At 39.4% G+C, this 25,083-nt stretch overlaps 5 protein-coding genes and 1 long non-coding RNA gene across 10 annotated transcripts in view; 5 read left to right on the top strand and 1 right to left on the bottom strand.

Annotated features, from left to right (window-relative positions):
* The first annotated feature begins 265 nt into the window (after positions 1–265).
* On the top strand, positions 266–4,038 carry LOC110852354 (actin-binding Rho-activating protein). The gene is made up of 2 exons (XM_022100402.2): positions 266–831; positions 3,377–4,038. The coding sequence occupies exons 1-2, from the start codon at positions 644–646 to the stop codon at positions 3,702–3,704; spliced, it is 516 nt and encodes a 171-aa protein (XP_021956094.1). The 5' UTR covers positions 266–643; the 3' UTR covers positions 3,705–4,038.
* Positions 4,039–6,707: 2,669 nt separating this feature from the next.
* On the top strand, positions 6,708–7,709 carry LOC118436314. The gene is made up of 2 exons (XM_035854099.1): positions 6,708–7,060; positions 7,168–7,709. The coding sequence occupies exons 1-2, from the start codon at positions 6,770–6,772 to the stop codon at positions 7,216–7,218; spliced, it is 342 nt and encodes a 113-aa protein (XP_035709992.1). The 5' UTR covers positions 6,708–6,769; the 3' UTR covers positions 7,219–7,709.
* A 1,179-nt stretch (positions 7,710–8,888) lies between these two features.
* LOC118436320 lies at positions 8,889–9,977 on the top strand. Its single transcript, XR_004835362.1, has 4 exons — positions 8,889–9,028; positions 9,244–9,353; positions 9,420–9,782; positions 9,888–9,977. It is a non-coding gene; the product is annotated as an uncharacterized LOC118436320 (long non-coding RNA).
* A 2,032-nt stretch (positions 9,978–12,009) lies between these two features.
* LOC110852533 (phosphinothricin N-acetyltransferase) lies at positions 12,010–13,800 on the top strand. 4 transcript variants are annotated; one of them, XM_022100635.2, is made up of 3 exons: positions 12,010–12,119; positions 12,475–13,081; positions 13,548–13,800. In XM_022100635.2, the coding sequence occupies exons 2-3, from the start codon at positions 12,730–12,732 to the stop codon at positions 13,772–13,774; spliced, it is 579 nt and encodes a 192-aa protein (XP_021956327.1). In that variant the 5' UTR covers positions 12,010–12,119; positions 12,475–12,729; the 3' UTR covers positions 13,775–13,800. The 4 variants fall into 4 exon arrangements, with proteins under 4 accessions (XP_021956327.1, XP_035710049.1, XP_035710050.1 ...); XM_035854157.1 differs by having other exon boundaries at positions 12,069–12,129; positions 12,461–13,081; XM_035854158.1 differs by having other exon boundaries at positions 12,082–12,129.
* A 3,192-nt stretch (positions 13,801–16,992) lies between these two features.
* Positions 16,993–18,159, bottom strand: LOC118436308. The gene is made up of 2 exons (XM_035854085.1): positions 17,994–18,159; positions 16,993–17,504 (listed from the first exon to the last, which is right to left on the bottom strand). The coding sequence occupies exons 1-2, from the start codon at positions 18,156–18,158 to the stop codon at positions 17,112–17,114; spliced, it is 558 nt and encodes a 185-aa protein (XP_035709978.1). The 5' UTR covers position 18,159; the 3' UTR covers positions 16,993–17,111.
* A 3,671-nt stretch (positions 18,160–21,830) lies between these two features.
* LOC110852667 (neuroligin-1) overlaps positions 21,831–25,083 on the top strand; it is a 107,757-nt gene continuing 104,504 nt past the window's right edge. For both annotated transcript variants that reach the window (XR_004835315.1, XM_022100776.2), the window contains exon 1: positions 21,831–22,598. The gene's annotated coding sequence lies outside the window, so the exon portion shown is untranslated. The remainder of the gene's footprint in view (positions 22,599–25,083) is intronic.

Consider the following 25,083-nt stretch of genomic DNA (forward strand, 5'->3'; position numbering starts at 1 on the left):
TTTGGTACATATTTCGTAATTTTTTTGGTATTTTTAAACCGCTAAATACATACATATTTCAGCGATTTTTCATACATACATATCCACCCTCTACTCATCATTCTCAACTCTCACACTCCTCTGGTCACCACACACTTACACAAATCATGATGTGTCTTTATGACAAGTCTTGCGTAATAAAATAATAACGCTGCTTTTTATCCACCACACCATTTTATTATCATTGTCTGTTGATTGTGCTGCACAGCTGGTTATTTCGTTTGGTAACTCTCTCTCTCTCATCCTCAGTAAGTATTAATATAAATAATTTCAAAAATCTCATCTCATTTTGTCAGCAGAGTTGAGAATTAAAAGTGTGTTGCAACAGTGTGTTTCATGAGGTTGGTTGGTATTTTTGGGGAAACGTCTCAATTTTCTACCATGTCATTCTCTCTGGCCAAATGCCAACTTTTGTCTCATCCTTTTTCCTGACCCGGACACAATTTCGTAAACAAAATCATCACGGAATGGGTCACATTGCAGTTTTGGCACATTTTGTAAACTGTAAAATCTAATCAAAACTTGACTTGATTTCCTGTTACGTATTTGCATATTTGCGTTTGAGACCATTTCTCTCATATTAACAAAGTGTTACTTACAAAGAATGGCAGACGGTTCCAAACAACCGATACACATTCACGGAAATGACCGTCTTTCAGATCGAGTAAACTTATTTCAACAGCAAGCTGCTAAACATGAAAAGGCTCAAAAATCAAACCCTTTCTCGAGCAAGTTTGATCCTAAAGGAGGTGATAGCAATACAAGTATCGGATTAAGTAAGGATGATCCCAGGTGAGAAAACTTGTCAAGTCCTATTTAACTGATCATAATTTAATACTTTTTGCGACCATAATTAATATTACTTTTTTCCCGAATACTCCTCTCGTCATGATGAAATCCTAGTTGACGATATGTATATGTATAACCAATCAATGTACAAATTCTAAATCGTAAGACTACATTTGCAATCCTATATTGGTGATTGCAATAAATTTTGCAAATAAACCTTTTTAACCTCCACCACAGGATAAGTGCGTATACTGTTAAAAATCTGGAGATTCACATGTATAATCCTTACTGGTATTAACTTTCTACAGAATTGGAAGTACTTTGTTTCTGAGTGGTAAATTTTTCAGTACCACAACATTATTCAAGGGTAATGCCGTGGGTTATTACCGTGCTGGGAGAGTTTCTAGGAGTGTACGTATCGCATAGAAAAGCAAGCGTGTGCGTGATGGACCAGTAAAAACTTCCAATGCATTTGTCGTTTTAAATTTGTTTTAAAATTTAGCTTTAAATTTGTAATGCTTTAAAAAATACCAGTAGTTTAAAGCGATCTTAACGTGTATTTGGGAAATTGAATGATTTTCACGCCCAAATAAAATAAACTGGTATTAAATAATAAATTTAAATAATTTAGCACACCTCAATTTGTTGGTTGGTCAGCTAATGTAATGTAATCGTGGATCACTTGAAACTTTTAAGTATAACAAATGAATCAGTATCATCACTCTCAAAATCGAGTTCTTATGAACACGCACATCTGCAAATTATGGTCGGAAGTAGTATTAAATTATGATCAGTTAAACACATTTTTGTGTACAGTGTCGGACAGATGTCTACGTCCACATAGTCGCGTCAATTTCATTTTCAAATTGTCACTGAACTACTGAACCAATTTTCATCATTGATATATCTAATTCTCACAAATTTAACGTAATTTCATAAAACATATGAGTTATTTCTGAAAATTCTGGGAAAACTGAATCATAGTGCAGAGCGAGAGAGGATGAAATTTGAGCGGACAAAAGTCTACGTCCACTTCACTTTAATTGTCAACAACAAAAATCTCTCCAATTTATAAAATCAGGTAACTTAATAAATCTATCAATAACATATGCCGCATTAATTTTTAAATAATTTTCTTCCAGAAAAATATGATGGCGTCGACACGCAAGGAAATTCCTATCGCTATTCGAGATCTTGTCATTCAGGACTGGAAGGGTGGACAAAAAGGGGGGCTGTCGCAGAGACAAATAGGGACCAAGTATAAATTAGCAAGGACAACCATCCAGACAATCATTAAGAACTTTAGAGCTAATGGTTCAGTCCAAAACAAGGTCAGAAGTGGTCGAAAACCGATTTTGGCTCACCGAGAAGTACGCCACGTGCTCAACAAAGTTAACGTTACACCCTCACTTAGTGCTCCAAAGCTATCTACCGAGATCAAGGAGATGTTCGACAAACAAGTTAGTCCTAGGACCATCCAAAGAACACTGAACAAGGGAAATTTGAAATCCCACAGAGCAGTCCGGAAGCCTCTTATTGTACCGAGGAATGCAACCAAACGAGTGAAGTTTGCCAGAGACCACATTTCCAAGCCACAAACATTCTGGGACAGTATTTTATGGACTGACGAGTCAAAGTTCAATGTCTTTGGGTCAGATGGGCGTCGTAGAGTGTGGAGATATCCAAAAGAAGCATTGAATCCAAAAAATCTCAACCCCACAGTTAAGCACGGCGGCGGGTCGGTAATGGTGTGGGGATGCATGGCTTCAAGTGGGGCAGGAAAAATGGAATTTATTGACGGAATTATGGACCAATACAAGTACCAGGGAATACTTGACCGTAATATCCAGGAATCTGTTCGAAAACTTGGACTTGGACGACGATTTGTCTTCCAACAAGACAACGATCCGAAACACTCTGCCAAGTCCACCATGGAATACTTCAAGAAAAAAAAATTTCGAAGCTAGAATGGCCTCCCCAATCTCCAGACTTGAATCCCATTGAGCATCTGTGGGACCACATTGAAAGAGAAATAAGAAAACAATCTTTTTCAGGAATTCCGGGCCTAAAATCCAGAATTCTTGAAGTTTGGGAAACCATTTCTGAAGATGTGACCAAGAATTTGGTAAACTCTATGACTCGACGCCTTGAATCCGTCCTTAAAGCGAACGGAGGCCCAACCAAATATTAAAAATTAATTGTTATAACATTCCTTATAAATTACAGTTTTTTTTGTATGTTTTCTCTGACTGGACGTTGACTTTTGTCCATCCAATTGTTTTCATTTTGAATTAAAATACATCTCTGGCCTAAAATAAATTTTTTAGCGGAAAACTAATAATGTGCTATGAAATTACGTTAAATTTGTGAGAATTAGATATATCAATGATGAAAATTGGTTCAGTAGTTCAGTGACAATTTGAAAATGAAATTGACGCGACTATGTGGACGTAGACATCTGTCCGACACTGTATATCTATTTACATGCAAATACCCGACTGTTGTTCAAAATTAAAACTGTAAGCATAAAATCTTAATAACAACGCAGATATGGGAGACCTCCCGAAGGTTCCAAAACGGAAATGCGAGGACTCAAGGCAAATTCTCACATCAGCAAAGAAGTCCTCGAACTCTGCACCTTGATTCGAACTTACGGCGAATCTCGTCCCGACGGTCGGACCCTGATCAGTTTCGGCGAACTTTTCCAAATGTATACCGTAATTTCCAACAAAGTTGTCGGTATTCTGCTTCGAGCTCGGAAACACGGCCTGCTCACCTTCGACGGAGAAATGCTCTACCAACGCCGCGACGAAGGGAAAGTTATCACATTGTTTCCCAAAAAAGAAGAGGACGAAGAGGAAGAGGAGGACCTATAATTTTAAATAAACAACAATTAAAAGTGTTTCAGGTGCAAGAAATAACTGCAAAAAAGTGGTTTCTTGCAGGTATTTTGACCTGCAAGAAATGCAAGGCGCAAGAAACTACGCCCCGCCGAGAATATTTCATACGGCGCGTGGCTACATAGCGCATATTTCGTGTACTTTCTCCCAGTTTCTTGCACCTCGCATTTCTTCCGTTTCTTGCTTTCTAATGTAAGAAATGTCCCGCAAAACAAGGAAACACTGACAATAATATCATTTCATAAAGAAATACAATACTCAACAATAAAGTTTATTGATGACATTGCGTCCATCACTTTATGACACGCCACCCAATCGTAAATAATTTTCATTCTGCCTCATTTCTCATTCCGCCTCCGCCTTCTTCTCTTCTCTTGGAAACATGCATCCGCCTAAAATGGGAGAGAAAGATTTTGTGACATTGCTTCCGGATGAATGAGAGTAATTTGCAGGGATTTGCGTCCTGGAAGTGGTTCGTCTTCGTGGTGGTGGTGGTACTTTCTCTGAAAAATGAGGTGACATTACCCCACCCAACCCAAACTCTCAGATTTGGATTATTCCCATACATACAGCACGATGCACGATTGACTATTCTACGCCAAAAAGAAGGAGAGGAAACAATGGCCGCGGAAGGTTTGGGGACATTAACATTGTAGGACGGGGGAGGAAGGGATTTGCATAAGATGGGGAGATGATGGGGACATCGAACAACCGTGGGGACATTGTCCCTCTGTCCACACGCTACCGCGGCCAATGTGTCTTTATTGTAAATATACTTACGCTACCAGTGGCCGCGAAAACCGTGGGGGCATCTGGGGATATTTATCTACATTTTAGGAGAGAGGAGGGCGGGCGGGGTTTATATAACATGGGCAGAAGATGCGGACACCGAACAACCGTGGGGACATTGCCCCTCTGTCCCTACACCACTTCCGCGGTCACTGCCTCGACGTAAAGACAATGACGACCCAAGTCCCAACCAACCAACAAGACCATGCGACGACGACGACGACGACTCTCTAATCTAAACGGGGAGGATGACTGTGAAGAGAGAAACGAAATGACGGGGAAATGTGGGGTCGTTAAAAGGATTGTTTTCGGTGCGTGAGATGCCTGCAAAACGTACACTTTTCCTAAATTTCTTTTACTTCCGCGTTCCCTTTTTCTAAACCAGGAAATACTATTCACTCGGAAAAAGCGGGGCCTTTTGCTTGGCAAAATATTTAATACTAATAAATTATTATAATTTAACCATTCTCATTCATTTATATGCTCAGATTTATGGTTATTTTGCTTTATAAGGAAATGCATGAGTTTACACAAACCAAGTTTTCACCAGAAGCAAATAATTGACACCATTTGCATTTAAAGTATCTTTAGTTTTGTATATTTCTTACAAAAGTTAATTACTACTTTATAAATTTTATGACTTTTTTAAATCCATAATTATTTCCCAGTGTATAATATAGATGTATAATATTTGGAAATATTTAGACTTACAATAAGATTTCAGTAAATTTTTCTCTAGGAAATAAGTTTTTTGATGTATTTATTTAAAAAAAATGAATTAATCCATCCATTACACATATTATCACACTTTAATTTTGTAACACTAAAACCTAGTATATTGTATTAATACTATACTTACAATTACAAATAACATTGGCCACGCTGATCCTCCTGAGCAAATCTGAACTTTCATATCGCCACACGTCAAACAAGAACTGTCAAATGAGAATTTGTTATCAAACTCTGTGAATAAGAATCCTGACAAACTTGTCACGCAAAAATTATAGTAAAATTGAACTTTTGTAAATATATTATAAACTCTTGTACATAATATGAAACATTAAAATTGATCCCAAATGCAGACATTGCGAGGGCACCCAATTAAATCATTCACATATCATGCTGAAGCACCACTTAATTATCTACATGTGTATGTCCAACTCTATGACCACTTCGTTCGATAAGCCCTAGGGGATTGACCGGATTGTGGAAAAATAGCAATCAATTCACCAATCTACCGAACTCAATTATAGATAAAGGTTTCAACCTTCTATTAATTATTCATCATATCAGTGTTTTCATTTCCTCAAGAAATTCCCATCGACATCAGTAGCCGCGGAAGCTGTGGGGATATCTGGGGACATTAGAATTGTGGGATAGGGGGAGGGAGGGAGGGATTGATAACATGATCGGATAATGGGGACATTGTCCCTCTGTCGCGCCACTGATTCGACATAATTGACATAATTGACATAATTGTTTTAAGTCCAGAGGACGTGATGAGGAAAACTGTATCAAAATTAAATGATAACGAATCTCAATTTGATTTAAAATGCGCAGAAGTTTAATCATGATAAGCAATAAATAGCCACCAAATCTTTGCATAAATCTGATTTTTGACCCGATTCAAAGGCAAAATGTTTGAAAAGCTTGTATTTATTGCTGCAATTTGCGTCCATCCGCTTGCTGCCTCTCTTGCGGTCGACACAACAACAAGTAAGTCGCCATTGATTTGTTGATGAAGTAAAGTCTAAAAAAAATTGCATCTTTAGCGGAAAATGCTTACGCCGAGGAAGTCGAAAACTTTCGCCAATTCATTCATGGATCTCTTGGCGAATTGCGCGATGTTCTACGTGACCCATTCGAATACCCGAACCCTTTTAGTATAGATTCGACTAATCCCGACTTGGCACAAATCAATGGAAGCATTTCGTACGTATAATTTAATATGATTAAGTTTTCAGATAATAAGAATTTGCAATTTTTAACTCGAATAACCTTTAAACAGGAATGTGACATATCACGGGATGAACAATTTAAGCGTGTGCAAATTTAATAGCATGTATCCCACTACATTTTTCTCGTTGGGTTTTCGAAAGCGATACCAGTCATTTACAGGTGTGACTTAATTGTTCTTTTGTATAATGGCGATATCAAATGTTTGATATTTACTTGAAGGAACATATTCTTTGGACGGCAAATTCTATAATAACGGACAGCCGCTCCCATTCGGTGGAGAGGGGAGGTTTACCATGGATCTGTTGGGCATAGGAGAATTTGGACCAATGTATGACTATAAAGTAGATGAGGTCACGGGACATGTCACGCTTGGTCCCTCAGCCACGTGGGGCGGCCACCTTAGTATCCCTGCCAATTATACGTTCGAATTTGAAGGATTGTTTTCAAATTCCGAAATACCAGCCGAGTTTTACTATCCGATTCATCATCACATTTTTAGTGCGGTAAAGGATAGGTTGTGGGAGAGACTGGTCGTTTATTATATCGTTCCAGAGTTGAGACCGCTTTTCGACAAAAATTTTGAGGTATGCGCGAACTATTATTTTATGTTGAACATGAAGATTTCTCAAGAACTTTGGGCAGCACATGTATTTAAATATGACTAGTTTTAAAGTAATTGTTCAAATTACAGAAGTGGAGTTATGCAGACATACTGGAAGGTAATTTCACCCCCTTCAACTGAGTTCAACTCTTCCATAACTTGGGATTGTTATGGGTTATGGCCTTAATGTAGGTAAATATTGTTGGATTCACTGTCATCAGAAAAAATGCACTTATTAATCCATATTTGTACTTGCATAGTAAAGGTACTCGAGATAAAACGATATGCAAATCTATTTGGTCCATTACTGAATTTTGGAAACATCAGATACATATATGTAACAGTTTAATTATTTTAAAAAATTTTCATGCATACCTTACGAACATCGACAATATACATCGTATAAGCGTCAATACTAAAAAACTCATAGGAGTGTGGATGAGGCTTTAAAAAATCTTTGACCAGGAATGCCCACAGATTTATTGCGTGCTTCAATCTAGGTCGCGTCTTCAGCCATATTGAGGAAATTTCAAGGACTTAAAAAAATTGTCTACCCAGAAATTAACTGGCTGTCGGCTAAAATTGACTAAAAATTTGTAACACAAAAACCATTGATGCTATGTTACAGGATTTCATTTCACTTTAAGTTATCTTTGGGCATACGATATATAGAATTTGGAACTATGTATATAGAATTACAATAACGTTATAGCCATGCTTCCTCTAGGATATATTTGTTTTTATGTATCTTTCCAAAAAATAAATTAATCGATCCAGTTATTGCACAGTTTAATGATCAATTTTGTAATACCAAAACTTAATATGGGTATAATTCCAACACTTATAAATAAAATTCTTCACTTTGCCTCGACAAATGAATGGGTCAAAGTTTGCATATCATACAACGACGCGTCAAAAAAGGAACTTAACAAAATTGTCGTGTAAAATTCATAATAAAATTCCTCTTCTGTAAATTGATTATAAACTCGCGTATGTACGAAACAAATATTAGGATTGATCCATAATGTAGACATTTCGAGGGGAATACAGCTGTAAGCCCTTTTCCCCCGACCAATTACATACTGCGACAGCACTTAATTATGTACATTTGTCCAATTCTATGAATACACCTGATAAACCCAAGCGGAATTGTGAAAAAATAACAATCAATTCACCACAATCTTTTTAACTCAATTATAGATAAACTTTTCGAATTCCGATATAGCATCATTGCTTATCAGCCACCTTTTTCACTTATTCATCATAATTTTATCAGTGTTTTCATTTCCTCAAGAAATCCCCATCGGCATCAGTGGGCGCGGAAAGTGTGGGGACATCTTGGGATATATTTTCATTGGAGAGGGAGGGGTTATAACATGGGCAGGTGAAGGTGACATCGAATACCGGTGAGGACATTGTCCCCACACTTCCGCTACCATTGATCGACACAGTTGACATTTATTTTGCACGATGTCGAGAGGACGTGATGAGGAAAATTGTATCAAAATTAAGCGATAACGAATCTCAATTTGAGTTGAACCTGCGCAGAAGTTTTAATAATGATAGGCAGTAAATAGCCACCAAATCTCTACTATCTTCCTAAATCTGAGGAAGAAATGCATGTACATTTCGACCTGATCTAGGTATAGAAAAAATGCAGGTGAAACTTGTGTTAATTGCTGCCCTTTGGGTCCTTCCACTTGTTGCCTCTCTTGCGGTCGAGACAACAACAAGTAAGTCGTCGCCATTGATTTGTTGATGAAGTAAATTCTAAAATAATTTACTCTTTAGCCGAAAATCCTTACGCTGAGGAAATCGAAAATTTTCGTCAATTCGTAATAGGATCCCTTGGCGAATTGCGCGATGTTCTACGTGACCCATTCGAATACCCGGACCCTTTTAGTGTAGATACCACGAATCCTGACTTGGCGCAAATCAGGGGAAGCATCTCGTAAGCGTATAATTAAAATATGGGCCATCCAAAAATTATGTCACGCAAAACTCGTGATTTTCTAAACCCCCCTTTAACACGTGTCACATAAGCACGACATTGTTGGACCCCCCGCCTTCCCCTTCTCGCGTGACATAATTTATGGACCTTCCCTAATTTGATATGATTCAGATAATAAGAATTTGCAATTTGCAACTCGAATAACCTTTAAACAGGAATGTGACGTATTACGGACTAAACCATTTAAGTATGTGCAAATTTACTAGCGCGTATCCCACTAAGTTCTTCATATTGAGTTTCCGAGAGCGATACCAGTCATTTACAGGTGTGCTTTAATTTTTGTCTTTTATAAATATAACGGAGATGTCAAATTTTTGATGTTTACATGAAGGAACATATTCTTTGGACGGCATATTTTACAATAACGGACTGCCACTCCCATTCGGTGGAGAGGGGAAGTTTACCATGGATCTGTTGGGCATAGCGTCATTTGGGCCGATGTATGACTAAAGTAGATGAGGTCACGGGACATGTCAGGCTTGGTCCGTCAGCCTTTTGGGGCGGCTACCTTAGTATTCCCAACAATTACACATTCGATTTTGAAGGACTGTTTACAAATTCCGACATACCAGCCGAGTTTCATGACCCGATTCATCATCAGATTTATAGTGCAGTCGAGGGCAGAATGTTGCGGAGACTGGTGGAAAATTATATCGTTCCAGAGTTAAGACCGATTTTCAACAAAAATTTTGAGGTATGCCTGAATTAGTATGTGAAATTGTGCATGAAGATTTCTCATGAACTTTGTGCAGCACAGGTATTTCAATACGAATAGCTTAAGTAATTGTTCAAATTTCAGAAGTGGAGTTATGCAGACATACTGGGAGGTCATTTTACCCCCTTCAACTCCACCATGACCTGGGATTGTTATGGGTTATGGCCTTAATATACTATAGGAAAATGTTGTATGTAGTGTCATCAGAATAAATACCACGGTTATTCTTGATTATTGTTATGATGATTGATTTTTAAAAAATGATGTGGAAATTGATCGGATTCATAAAATTTTGCAAACTTCGGATAAGTATGTACACAAATTTGGGTACCTGTTAGTTTTGCGAATTTGCAAGCATCCATACAAACATGGTATCGACCATACAGATAATTTATGGGATGCACCTTATAAGAGTCCTCATATGACACATTAACTCAAGCCATGCCAAGTTTATTTGAATAAATAAGTATGTATATATTTACATACTACCCACTTACTTGAACACGTACGAAAACACGTTATACTTTAACTAATATTATTTATGCATTTATATGCTCGTATTTATAATTATGTGGCTTTACAAGGAAATGCATGCGTTTTCACAAGCCAACTTTTCATCAAGAAACTGCCACGTAAAATTTACGAATGAAAATGCATACTACGTAAATATAATTCTCACTGAAATCAATTAATCAAATTCGCCAAAATCTCCCAAAATCCTCACATATTCATTCATTTAGTTTAGTAATACTCTAATAACGGACCAGATGTTAGGATTAAGGTCGGTCAGTCGAGGTGACTTATTTACAACTAACGTGATTTATTACGCAATGTGTATGTATGTACCTCCAAGTATGGTTACATACTTTCGAAATAAAACAATTTATTATTTTGTTGTTCTTTTAAATAAATGATTGGAATCCATAACTGAACTGAAATAAATTATTATTTGGTCTGAACTACATAAACTCGAATGACAGTTTTATTAGGGTTTGCCTGTCATTTCTGAATTTATCGTGCAATTCGTACCATTCATCTTCTCATCCATCCATTATTGCGGCCTTATTGTAACACATTATCAGACCATTACGCTAGTCCAGGTTTTTGGTCCAGTCCAGTAGTTTCTCCGTCGATTTGTTGGCCGCGGAAGCTGTGGGGTCATCTGGGGACGTTAACATTGGCAGGTTAGGAGATCGAGTGGTTTATATAACATGGGGAGATGTTGGGGACATCGAATAACCGTGGGGACATTGTCCCTCTGTCCGCGGCCACTGGTTGTCGCTACTAATAAAGTTGTGATATAAGCTAATCCTTGTTTTTGGATGGGATTATCAAGTCGTGAACATGGAGCTTATTTCCAGACATGAGCTTTAGCTAATGGGAATCAGTTTATTTGCAATGTTTGTTTAGTTGTAATATTATTTATGATTGCGTGATCAACTGAAAGCTAGTCTGGTGATGGTCTCAGGAGGGGAGCTTGCGAGGTTGATAATAACAGATATTGGTGCCCTTTGGATATGTGGTAGGGTCCCATGAGTGAACTAAAACCCTGAAGTGGTTTGACTCCATGGCCCCATTTGCGCCCGCCACACCCACTCAAAAATGTCCAAAAAACGCTTTCACTCCAGTTTTCACTCACTCAAATCCACGCCAAAAATCCAATTTTACTCGGATTTTGAAATTTCTTTCACCATTACACTCCCAGATAGTTGCTTTCTTCAATCCAATATCAAACTCAATTTTGCTGATGACTATTTCGCAGGCATAATTTGCGTTGTTGATTACTACAACAATCCTCATTCCGAATTGCAATTTTTAAAAATACTAAAAATTTCGAAAAAATTGAGTTTGATATTGGATTGCAGAAAGCAACTATCTGGGAGTGTAATGGTGAAAGAAATTTCAAAATCCGAGTAAAATTGGATTTTTGGCGTGGATTTGAATGAGTGAAAACTGGAGTGAAAGCGTTTTTTGGACATTTTTGAGTGGGTGTGGCGGGCGCAAATGGGGCCATGGAGTCAAACCACTTCAGGGTTTTAGTTCACTCATGGGACCCTACCACATATCCAAAGGGCATCAAGATCTGTTATTATCAACCTCGCAAGCTCCCCTCCTCAGTCATAATGCTTAATCCGAGTTAATCCTCGTGGTTGGAACAACTAATCAAATAAATCGTGTGGTCTGTGTTTTTCTTTAATACCAATTAGCGTGGAGAGAGTAATGTTACCAGGATTAGTGATACTTTAGCTGTCAATCAAGGCATATCATATCATACATCCGCAAATAAACTTATTTCCAGATCTACTTACAACGGAGGTGTCCCAGCGTATGCTTTCCGATTTTGGCCAAACTTGTGTCAACCGGTCACAAATTTAGGATGAAATTTACAAAAGATAGGACCTCCCAATGCGCAGATTTGGCGGATATATTTGCATTCGGAGGGGAGAAAACGCGCAGTATTCTCTCTCTAAACTCACAAAATAGTAAAATTTGTGGACTTTGGGTCCCGTTTTCTCCTCTTCGGGTGCTAGTCTCTCCGTTAAACCTGAGCATTGTGAGATCATGCCTTTTGCAAATTTCATACTCATTAACTTTGTGAATTTGAGCTTTATTTGGTTAAAATCGGAGAGCATACGCTGGGAGACCTCCATTGTTAGTTCTTTATTCATAGGATCAATTCACATTATCAATATTATCATTACAATCAGAATAAAATTACATACACAGCATTCACGCTGATACATAAAACTGACCACAAAAGAGTTGAACATTAAAATATTGTTAATTAAATAGTTCTGTGCCTACATATTTATGTATATTTCGCATAACGTTTACATAAATTTGAATTTATTCACGTTGTCTCCAAAACTCCTTTAAATTTCTCCAAAAATTTACCCAAGTTACAAAATCCCGTATTTAAATAAAAATGGAAACACGAATCCGCACCGCGACACCTCAGGACGCCCCCGCAATTCAAGAAATCTACGCTCCCTTCGTCTCTGACGCTGTGACCTCGTTCGAATACGAAGTCCCATCCGTGAGTGAAATGGAGACCAGAATCGTTTCCACCCTCGTCACCCATCCCTTCCTCGTCTATGTAAATGACCAAGGTCGCGTGGTCGGGTATGCGTACGCGACTCAGCACAAGGGTCGCGAAGGGTACAAATGGGTGGCAGAAAGTTCAATCTACCTGGCTCCTGAAGCGAGAGGAAGTGGTGTTGGGAGTGAATTGTATGCCAAATTGATGGACATTTTGCTACGTCAAGGTTTCTACAAAGGTTTGCAAACACAGACGTGGGTGAAATATCTTGTTAAAATAAATACAGTATTTTGAGCACACTTCTTCCCAGGGTTTGAATTTCCAGGGGTGTTACACCCACAAAAAAGATGAGAATTTACATGGAGAATACAATATTCGTTCGAAAATGTAGATTTTTTAAAGAAATTAACTTCTTATCGCTGTCAAAATACATTTTTTTCACGATTTGTTGACAGTATTTTGACACGATAAAAAGTCATTTTCTTCACAAAACCTGCATTTTCGTAACACTTGTACGTATTCCCCATGCAAAATTTAGGTCTTTCTGTGGGTGTAACAGCCCTTGGAAATCCAAACCCTGGGAAGAACGGAGCTAGAAATACTGTATTTTGGCTTTGACAAAGTATTTTGCCCACAAAACTCGTATCGTAACAAAGTCACAAATTCTATCAGGAATTTCTTTCTAAAAACTAATTGAATTTCAGTCGTTGCCGGCATAAGTGGTTCGAACCCAGTCAGCGACTCATTCCACCGCAAATTTGGTTTCGTATTGGTCGAAACCTGGCCAAATTTCGGCTACAAATTTGATTCCTGGATTAACGTTTCGTGGTATTGTAAAGAGCTGCGATCGACGGAAACCACGAGCCGGGTAAATCCGCCCATCCCACCGATACCCTACTCGGAGTGGAGAAAAGATGAGACTCAAAAATAAAATAAATATTATCCTTCCCAACAAAACGCTCCCGTCCTGTCTTGTTTTTTCAGTCATGTGTCAAACATTTGAGAGACGGATGATCATGATCATGAGACGATAAGAGAAATGGAGAAGGAAAGAGAGAGAAAGCTCTCCTTCGAGTTATTGAAACTTATTTATTGTTATATACTCCGCATCCATGCACTCTTAAAAATCCGGTAGATGCTCGGTACTGGTATTGATTTGGTAATAACTTCCTACCGGGTTGGTAGTAAGTAGTTTGTTAATGAGTGGTAAATTTTTCATTACAGCAACATTACTAAACGGCAATGCCCGTTGTTACCGTGCCGGTAGAATCATATATGTACTCCGGTCAGCCAGTAATGATTTGTTCCCAGTTTTCTAAGAGTGTTCCACTTACTTTTGCTCATACTGAATCAAGCACTAAAACGGCTCAACAACATGGTTTAGAGTACTTACATTTGGAGTTTGCTTGGGTAGTTCTATTCTGGTTCATAGCTGTTGAGAGGAAATATATCCGTCTCACTTTCACCGCATTAAGTACAAATGTATTTTATCGTGATACGTACACATATTATCACTCGAAATTCGATAAGTGCAAAGCAAGTGGTTACATAAAAGGGAAACAGAGTTATTTATTTCCTACCATGAACTGAAGTAACTCAATATTTAAATCAAAAGTCAAACAGATAATGACCTAAGAGGACATCTATGTCACAAGAGGGTACGGATACATGACGCGTGTGTACATGCAGATACAGTGGCCGCGGAAGCTGTGGGGACATTAACATTGTAGGATAAGGGAGAAGAGTGATTTATATAACATGGGCAGATGATGGGGGCATCGAACAACAACGGGGACATTGTCCCCCTGTCCCCACGCTTCCGCGGCCACTGTACATTCGTGACATAAAAGTTGTCCTAAAGTGAAAGCAAATCTGACGGATAACACATGATGCGTAATTTTACACCGTTTATTCCCTAAAAGACGACGTCCTTTGATCTCTGACCCTGTAAAAGACTGCTCGATGTTACGTAACGTATAACAGATCGACCCCGAGCATAAAAGAGAAAGCTTGGCCACCAACCACCGTGCAAACCGAACGACTACTCGAACCTGGAGTCAAGTAATGATCGCCATTACTCAAAATCATCATTAAAGAATTCATTCATATATCATCTTTCCAGGACACTGGTTCCCTCTTCTTCTTCCTTTTTTGCAGCCATACGCACATAATAAAAGAACTCTTTATTATTGTGTCGACGAGTCAATGTTTCCCATGAGGAGAAAATGGAGGAAGATTTCGAACAGGGAAAGAGCAAGATCGACACATCCATCCATACCATTTACTCACTGACTCTTTCTATCCAAAGAAAAAATAATAGAGCCCAAAAAATAAATGGTGGGCGAAATGTTGAAGAATAGGGTAAGATATGGTAGTGGGGCGGGTCGAAATTCGGTAACAAATTGTATAACTACTGCCAATTATTAATTGCTGGCATAAAAAGTGTCCAATGCAGTCGTTCTGTAAGGTTAAATATTTTTCTTCTTGGGGTTTGTCGCGGTTTTTACAGATTTTTTTTCCTATCCTCGCTCTTACACTTTCACTATCAGAAAAATCTCTCAAAATGTCCAGGACAGAGGTCGATGCTGACTAATTTTTGGGCGGCGGCCCCCTTTTTAATGAATTTTCGGGGAGGTCTCAATGTTGAAGGAATAGGACATCAGATTTATCGGCGGCGCGTAAAATGCTACCGGCGGTGTCGACCTTTTGTTCTGAAGAAAGAGGGACGGTCGTCCGTGTTTCGGTTCTTGCGGGTATTCTACATTTCTTGCAATGCGAATCAAGAAAGTGCAAGAAATATGCAGATCAAGCCACGTGTCGTGTGAAGTACAGCGCGCGGCCGCAGTTTCTTGCGCCTTGCATTTCATACAGGTCAAAACACCTGCAAGAAACCACTTTCTACCCGTTATTTCTTGCAAGTTCGTTACTTGCCCCCGAAACACTGATGATCATTTCCCCGTTTACCTTTCGCCAAAATTTGAATACTTGAACTGAAAAGTAGTTAAGTTTCCCTTCTTCCCGAGTTTCATAGTTTGTTATTTTCTTTCGGGTACGAATAAGAAAATCTTCCGGATTAGAATTGTATCCTATTTTTAGCTTTGAAATGTGATGTTTTTTCATCATCGACTTTTTTCTAAATCCCTCAATTCAACATGACACAGATTTGATTTCTGGTGAGGATTTACTTTTGCTTTTTTTTTTATTCCACGCTTCGCATTCAGTTTGGGATTGATTCCTCTTCAAATGTTTCCAATCTCTTGATGTGTGATGTAAGTGAGCTAAAAAATCTCCATTCGAATGGCCAAATCCTTTAAAAAATCGGGGAATCCGGATTATTTGGGTTGAATTCGAATTGAATTTTTATCTGTGAGAAATATTTAATGGCGTCAAAACTCTCGAACAGTGGTGACATAAATTGGAAATCACTATTATATACGTGCATAACCAGTGACCGCGGAAGCTTGAGGGGACAGGGACAATGTCTCCACGGTTATTCGATGTCCCCATCATCTGCCCATGTTATACAAACCCCTCTCTCTCCTATCCCCCACCCCACATGTCCCCATGGCTTCCGCGGCCACTGTCTACATCCATACGTGAATGCTGCTCTTTTGATATTTGCTTTTGCATGATTTGCATGTCATTTTGAGAATGGATGGAAGTGTGAATAATAACTTGATCTCCTGCATGCAATTGAAAATTCAAATCAAAATGCATAGATCATCGCGTTGATCCCACTTTAAATACTTTTATTCATTCATGTGCGTGACAATAGGGCGAGGAGTGGCATTTGCCGATAAAATAGGGTGGTATGCAAATATTATTAAGCAAATTATACGTACTTACTAGTCGTCCAGCCGTGATTTAGATACGTAACGGAATGAGAAATATGTATGAAAAAATATTTTGGGGGATATTGGATATTGAATTTCATGAAAATTTAAAAATTAATCCTCACATCATAATCACAGTAAATTATTATGACTACTTTAGTGATTTCGTGAAATTTTATGAAATTATGAAAACTTGGGCTCTTACAGCACAATCACATTACTTAATTTATTATGCATGCTGTATTAGTGATTTTGTGAAATTTTGAAAATTCAGCCTCTTACTTAAAACCACACAAATTTATTTTCAATCTTAATACTTTAATTCCAACTCACAATATGTATTTTTACACAATTTTCTTTTCATCTCACCATTTCCACGACATAATAAAAAGTAAAACTGTAACAAAAAATCTCTCTCTTTCTTCTTCTTCTGGATCAGTTAGTGTCTTCCAAATACTTGACGTCTCTCACAGAAGCTGGACTCACGGTGGAGGATGCCATTCGTTTGGAACAACCGATCCACTTGAGGAGACGGTCAAGGGGCCAGAGCATCACTTTAGACCTGCTAAGAATGGACATCTTAACCCCTTCCGGTCTCGAGGTGGCACTCTTGGTACTACTCGTGCTTGTGGTCGTCGGGCTGTTCGTGGTCAGTTCACTGTATCTTGCATTCGCCAGCGTCAAGTTTATATCCGCCATGGACTGCGTGATGAAATCCACTCCCACCTCCAGCACGCTGGGAGACACGAATGTAATCCGTTCTTGGATTGAGATTTGATCAAGTTTCTGCTCTACCAAGGCCCTCAATCGTCTAATGTTAAGGGTGAGCTGGAAAATAAAGTAGTTGGTCAGATCAATTCGTCAGTTTTTTTAAATAGTCATCAATTCAGAGGGCGGCTATGTATTTATTTTCAAGTTTTCCATTTAAAAATGACCGATGGTCAAACTTTGTGGGTTTATTTCTTAACTCGCATACAAAATAAAAATTTCAAAATATTTCCACATATCGTCATATGTTTTTAGGTTTTCAGACATATAAATATTTCCGCTATTATTTTAAAAATACGTAAATATTTTTTTTTCAAAACTACATATATTTTGTAAATATTTCAGTGATATGATACAAAATTTGGTTGTTCAAAGAATTTCGACAATAGAAAATCCAGAGAATTATAGTCAGAAATAAAAATTTTGCGAAAATTTGTATGTTTTTTCGTACATATTTGTAAATATTAAACCCATATTTCAGCGACTTTCGTATGTATGTACATACATATTCGCTATCTGGTCATCATCATCATCCTCTTATCTACCTACCTGCTCATCAGTCGTTTCATCACTCCCCATAATTTCCTGAATTGCCCGAACCAATGTCGAAATATGTTGTAAATCATGCCCATTGAAAAACACCACGTCGACAACATCTTCATCCTGCAGTGAGAGGATGTCAGAAAACAATTTAAGCGGACCATTGACTCCCATCAGTTGTATTCCGAGTGGAACTTGAAAGTCGACTCTTAACGCCGCCTGAATCCCACCCTTGTCCCCTGCGAGAAAAATATTGATGACAACTATTCACTCGAATTTAAGTGTAATGGACCCTCATCAAAAACAACGACATTTTTACTAGCATCATTTATTCCGGGAAAATAGAATCGTCACCTTTTTGATACACATGCAACTCCTGAATGAAAAGCGTCATCAACTTCATCTTCAGTTGAGACTTGTCCCACTTGAAGTGCGTGATGGCTTCGAGGATAGGATTTTTTTCCGGTCCGAAACAGAGATTTTGCGAGACGAGGAGATGAGCCAGGATTGATTTTGAATTGACCAGTGTGACGTCTTGATCAATATCGGGGGCGTCGTGGAAGACGTGTTTGCTTTCAAAATCACAGATCAGACTTATCAAAATGGTGGCAAACTGCTTTTCCACGAGGGGACAGAGAATCCCAGAGTTTTCGGGGGTACAAGCCAATTCCGTGTAGAGGGGGATCAGCAAAAAGGATGCGAGCCCCATGCGCACCGTGGGAGTGAAGGCGGCATGTTCAGATTTTAGTTTGGGTGCGTCACAGTGGTCACCACTGCCGGAAGAAGTACTGCACGAGGTGAGGGAACGTCCACCACATCGACACTCGTTGCGAGAAGCGAGGATAAAGTCTCTGTAATAAAAATGTAACTTTATTTCAATCGAGAGTGATTCATGGACATAGAATTTCCAGTGTTTCGTTTCGTTCATTGCGGGTTTGCTGCATTTCTTGCAGTGCAAAGAAAGAAATGCAAGAAACTTCAAGAAACCACTTTCTTGCTTTATTTCTTGCAGTGGTTTACAACAAAAATCTTGCAGGATTTTCAAAATTACGGTTTTTACCAGTGTTCCATTTCTTGCACTGCAAAAAATGCCAGAAACTGCATGAAAGTGCAAGAAACATGTGCTATCTATCCACGTGCCGTGTGAACGGCGGTGAAATACTTTCTTGCACCCAATATTTCTTGCAGGTCAAAACACCTGCAAAAACCACTTTCATCCCGCTATTTCTTGCACGTGGTTACACACTTGCCCCCGAAACACTGTCAATTTCAATAAAATATGAAACTTTTTGTGGTAAGAAGAAGCATTACTGTTGAATCCTTGAGAACATATTGGCCTTCGCAATTTCAACCAGAGACACAATTTCATGGCTTATCAGATTGTAAAACAGGCAGTAATATCGGTTCACCAAGGAACAACTCTTCTCCTCACAGAATGATTCCATCAAATCGTGTAAAATGGCGTGGTGGTGTTCACGAAAGCATAACTTGACCCCATCGTCGTGCGAGGTTATCTGCATGCAAATTAGATTTTCAGATTGTTTTAATGACTCAATCTCGTTTAATGAGATGCATAACTTAATTCCTGATTTTGTGTACGAACCAGCATGCGAATCAGCTTCTCTAAAAATGCGGATGAGAAGTTTTTCGCTCCGTCTCCCCTCACATTTTGAACGAGCCATTGGATCGTGGCGTCCACTTTTTCTGGTAAACTGGTCAGATCCAGGCTGCCTTCAGCCTCCGTGAATTTGTGTCCGAGTGCGAGAAACGTGGAGAGATTGTCGTTATCCCAGTGAAATTGGTGGAAAGGACACGACGAAATAGGGCCGGGTAGGCTTCCAGGGACAGTTTCGGACTGATTGATGGCTTCGGTGGGCATCGCAACACCAGCCTCCAAATCTGTAGTCAAACCGATGGTAAATGGTGCACATTTTTGGCCAGCTTTACCCAGATTTTGACCACAATCTCCAAACTCGTTGATTACTTTGCCAGCAGCGGCGGGATCGAGGGTAATTTCGAGATCGCCTGATTTCAGATTCAATCCCGATGGACCCATTTCTTTCGGTGGGGCTAATAATGCACGATTCTCGTCCAAAGGACGGACTTCTTCTTGGCGGGGGGAGTGAGGAGGATGGGATGATGATGACCTTGATCGGAGATTATTTCGCGTATTGTTGTCTTCAGTTAAGGATAGGGCACAACCGGAAATGGGAGAAGAGACGGCATGGATTTGGATTAAGGTGCGTTTTGGTTTTTGTGGTACGGGGGGAGGACGAGGTTTTGAGCGGGTGATGGTGGTGGCCAAAGGGTCATGAAGGGTACGCTGAGGGGCGTCCTCTTGTAAGCGGGGCATCGTATCATTTTCCATTTTAATATTTATGAGACTGCTCAAATTCACAAGGATGAGTTGATGAGAAAGTTTGGGTAATTTTTATCGGGGCCGTCTCGCTTATTTTGTGTTTGTCTACGATTACTTGACATTTTAGTATCTAGGTAACTCTCCGCTTGAGACAACATTTTTATAGAGGCGATCTCAATTGGTCATCGGGAAGTAGTCAAGGAGAAGGGACAGAAAATATTTCTATGGGCTCAGTAATAGAACAAGTGACGCTATTACTAAATATCAGTAGTAGCACATCGTTTTATAGAAAACTACTGAGAAATATGGGTTTACAAATTAATTAATTCATTTATTAATTAGCTTTGCTTCGGGCTCAGCAAAGCAGTAAGCTGTTTGGTTTCTAAAAGCTAAAATTTGTCATGAGTTGCATGCTATTTTTAGACCACAATTCCCCTGAATTATTGTAGTTAAACGCTCAAACGCCATTTTTGAAGAACTGATACTTATTTTACTCATATATGTAAATGTAACCCGGCCATTTGTCGCATCGTGGTCTTGGTCCCCTTGTCGTTAAAAATATATCAAACAATATTTAGCAACGTGCTTTCAAATATGCTTCAAAATGACCATATTCCATCTCCTTGCATCTCTTTCATCCCTGGTTCTATCCTGCCATCCAAGTTTGTCCTCACATCCTCCCAAAATGTGACCACCCGTCCATTTCTCACCCGACGAAAGTATGCCATGCAATCACGTGAAAGCTGGTGTTATTATGAAATGTGCTTCGACAACGGCACATGTTTCGTGTCCATTCCTCCAACCATCTCGAAATTTCATTTCGTCCCTTGGAATCTCTCCGAACCAAATCCTCCTCCTCCCAATATTTCTCTTGTCTTGCCCAAAACAACGAGTTAAACGGTTTTCCAGTCTCTCAGGCCCCATATCCATTGCAATCCACGAGTCCTTGCCTGGATGTAGGGCACGACTGCATCTTTGGGGATTCAAATAGCATCAAACCACCAGCACAACAATAATAAAACGAAGAACCATGGTCAACTCTCTGCTTCTGCTTCCTTTTTCTGCTCCAACTTTCTTGTCAATTCACGGCACATCCTATCGCATCAAATCCACCGGAAGAGGCACAAAACTGCAGCCACGTCTCGTACACACACACAGATCGAAACCTTCCTTCTTGGAACCTCGTACAGTAAACCTTTCCCGTGCCAGAGACGTGATTCATGCCTCTCCCACCCACCAGCCAACTTTCTCCGCATACCAGTGGAGCAGCTAAGCTAAGCTCCCGTTCGTTCCAGCTAAAGCAATCCAGTCGAGTGGAGAAAGTAGAGAGGAGAAAGTGAGGCTCGTGTGTGTGTGTGAGTATGTTCCTTGATATCCTCCGTATACTTATGGATGGACGAGTCCGTTTCTCTCGCTCACTTTACTTTCTCCCTTATAATTCCCCGTCACTCTACTTCCCAGCGTCATTCTAGTGTAAACTTCCCATAACACCGGAATATCCCACCTCTCTTCTCTTTCACACACGCAGTTGGTTGAGCTGAGGAGCTGTTCACTCGTGCCAGAGTCTCTTCTTCAGCATCCATCCATCCATCCAACACCATAGTCTTCTTCGTGAAATCCAGTTGTGTTTTGGGGAAATAAAACAAAAGAGAGGAGAGAAGAGGAGAGAAGCTCGGGTGAAAGTGAAAGTCGTCGCTCCGTTAATACTTCCTTCAATCATTTATTATTGGAAAACTTATACCCGGATCACAATACTGACTATTGATTCGCGACGAAAATAGATAAGTGACCGACCGACCGCGGGACAAAAAAAGAAGAACAAATAGAAAAAAATCTACCAGTATTGTCCCCATCGTGATGAGGGAGAGATAAGGGTGACCAAAAATAAGAGGGTATGCACGAGAAAAATTCTAAAAATCAATGAGCTTCCCAACCGACCTGCTTTGTTCCAAAACCAGTACCCGGCAAGAAAGATGAGTGAGTAAAAGTTGTGATCCGTCGTTTCTCAGGGAGTAACAGTAACAGTAAAGGAAAAGAGTGAATGTGAAAGACAGAGGAGAAAGCAGGCGGGTGAAAGCCAGAGTCTAATCCGGATCGTCAGCTCTATGAACGTACTAAAAACTTGAGGATGCTGGATGTATCTGGATGAGAAAGAGGTGACTTTTCACTCAAAAGTTTGTCCCAAGTAGTATCATCTCTTCCCTAATTGAATCCCGGGCTAGTTAGGAAAGACCGACTTCAAAGATTTATAACGGGTAAGTAAGTACATACAAAAGCAATCATCAAACCCTTATCGGCACTACTTGATTTCGATAAGTATCATCATCCTGCTTTGCACAAAATATTGTTGCACAACGGCATTATCCTTGTCATAAGTACAATTATAATCCTGTCTGTGTCGCAATTTTGGACCGATTTCGACACAAGTCCTGAGTCCTTAACGAGCTAATTTTCGTAATCATCTAAAACGTGTCGCAATTCCGTGTTTCGCAAATCTATAATCCTATCAGCAAAATCCACTCGGCGAAATCTTGACAAAGATTATTATGCTGCATAGATGCAGAAGGCTGTTAAAATTTAAAAAGTTTTTCTGGGTGAAAGTTTCATGACACAGAAGCGAAGAGCATCAGGTTCCACAACGGAACGGTACTTCATCCTCGCTCACTTCTTCACTTTCTTGCTTAGGATTAGTTTACGTCCCCATAAAATAAAGGAGATCGAGCACTTGGCATTCAGTTCAGATGCGAAGGTCCCAGTTTGATTTTTACTTTTTTTTTCTCCATCTCTGTTTATCCAAACCGTGCTTACTCGCTCACTTGTAGAGAAAAGTATCGGCAGTGATTGTTCGAAGAAGACGTTGTTGTACTCGTCGTGCTGCTCTGTTTTGGAGGTTTCTTACCAGTGTTTCGGGTGAAAGTAAGCACGTGCAAGAAATAATGGGAAGAAAGTGATTTCATGCAGCAAAATATTTTGACCTATAAGAAACGTAAGGCGCGAGAAATACGCCCCGCGCTGTACTTCATAGGGCACGTGGCTAGATGGCGCATATTTCTTGCACTTTCGTGCACCTTGCATTTCTTGCAGGTCAAAACAGCTGTAAGAAAAACGGAAAGAAAGTGGGTTTTTTGCACATATTTTGGCCTATACGAAATGCAATGCGCAAAAACTCCTTCCTGCCGCTATACTTCATACGGAGAGAAGCTATATTGGGCAAATTTCTACCAATTTCTTGAACCTCGAATTTAACATGTGGCTAGATGGCGCATATTTCGTGCACTTTCTCCCAATTTCTTGCACCCCGCATTTCCTGCATTTCATTCTTTGCACTCCCAGAAATGTAGCAAATCCTCCTAAAACGAAACCCTGCTTCTCCCTCCTCAAACCTTTAACCTAACTTTATGGTGATTACGCACCACTCGACTCGTCCCTCAAAAATGGAAGAATACGTACATACATATCTGCCCACATTTGGCTCTCAGGAACATAAAAGTTGAGAATTCCTTGAAAAAATCATGAAATAGGATTTTCTTGTTGGTTTTACTGAGCAAACATGATGATAAATATTGAATGACCTGTTGTTGGCAGTCAGTCGGGTGGGTTTTAGTGGGAAAAGAGTAGCATGCGAAAAAGGAAACAAACTTTGCTTTCTCCAGGCGATGAAAGTTTAATGCTGATTGACTGTCAATCATTGACAGTTGTAAACACGTCGTGATGAGATAGCAACCAACGAACGAACGATCACGTAAAAAACCAAAGCTGAGGAGACGATCAGGTTTTATTTCGTCCCATGTGATCCTGAGAAGACTCAAAGTGTGGTTGTGCAAATAAACGTTTGCATAAAATTATGCAAACACTATAATTCAAACGCTACGCGACTTTTGCGAACTTGACTTACATGAAGGCGAATTACATAGTAAATTCTGAAAAAAAGTTTCGTAATCATTGCAAAATCTTTGTATCACGTTGCCTCGATTTATTTACACTGGGTGAAACCGAAGACTGTCCGTTGTCTGTCTGTCCGTCTATCTGTCCGTCAGCAGGATAACGTGAGAACGGATCGAGATAATTAAGACCTGTTTGTAGCATTATACATATAACCCCAGGGGGAGGATCCTATCAACTTTTGGGGTCAGTCGGACCACCCCCTCGAAATCAGGGGGTGTGGTTAAATATTTTTTTTTGAATTGCTTGTTTCACCCTATCCCTACATTTGGTTTGTAACGGTTTATTACTATAAAAGCTGCGTAGGACGTCATAAATCTATACTTTCATCCATTCTGCATGCATAACCGTGATGAAGATGGACGGACAGGTGGTGTGGTGGGAGAGAGAGAATATTTTACATTTTGAAGAATTGCACTTCTTCTCTATGTCAAGATTGACTTGAAAGTTGAAACTGCGTGGGGCGTAGTAAAATAAAACATTATTTAGTGCGTGGATATGGAAAAGGCTCAGTTGTGACGCTTGGAGATCACCGTCAAATTAAGGAATAATCCATCACTCACGTACATTTTTATAACACACATGCACACGCAGAGCAGTAGCAGAGTAGCATATTTATGTAACTTTAAGATGGTACGTTTGTATGTGCCAGGTGGGTTCAAATCTGAAAAAAAACTGAGAAACTTGAGCAAAAATGTTGGCGTGGAATGTTATGAAATCAGGTAGACTTTACATTTGCAAGTGTAATATACATTAATTTTTTAAATACATATTAGCTCAAAATGGAGGTCTCCCAGC

This window comes from Folsomia candida, unplaced genomic scaffold (genome assembly GCF_002217175.1).
Source record: "Folsomia candida strain VU population unplaced genomic scaffold, ASM221717v1 Fcan01_Sc007, whole genome shotgun sequence".
In the NCBI taxonomy this organism is placed as follows: domain Eukaryota; kingdom Metazoa; phylum Arthropoda; class Collembola; order Entomobryomorpha; family Isotomidae; genus Folsomia; species Folsomia candida.

Excerpts from the sequence above, each read along its gene's own strand:
- LOC110852354 (XM_022100402.2), top strand. The coding sequence starts at position 644 with ATGGCAGACGGTTCCAAACAACCGATACACATTCACGGAAATGACCGT. Across the intron at positions 832-3,376 it reads TTAAGTAAGGATGATCCCAG|ATATGGGAGACCTCCCGAAG; the intron begins GTGAGAAAACTT and ends ATAACAACGCAG.
- LOC118436314 (XM_035854099.1), top strand. The coding sequence starts at position 6,770 with ATGGATCTGTTGGGCATAGGAGAATTTGGACCAATGTATGACTATAAA. Across the intron at positions 7,061-7,167 it reads TTTTCGACAAAAATTTTGAG|AAGTGGAGTTATGCAGACAT; the intron begins GTATGCGCGAAC and ends TTCAAATTACAG.
- LOC110852533 (XM_022100635.2), top strand. The coding sequence starts at position 12,730 with ATGGAAACACGAATCCGCACCGCGACACCTCAGGACGCCCCCGCAATT. Across the intron at positions 13,082-13,547 it reads ACGTCAAGGTTTCTACAAAG|TCGTTGCCGGCATAAGTGGT; the intron begins GTTTGCAAACAC and ends ATTGAATTTCAG.
- LOC118436308 (XM_035854085.1), bottom strand. The coding sequence starts at position 18,158 with ATGGGAGTCAATGGTCCGCTTAAATTGTTTTCTGACATCCTCTCACTG. Across the intron at positions 17,505-17,993 it reads ATGAAACGACTGATGAGCAG|CTCACCCTTAACATTAGACG; the intron begins GTAGGTAGATAA and ends TTTATTTTCCAG.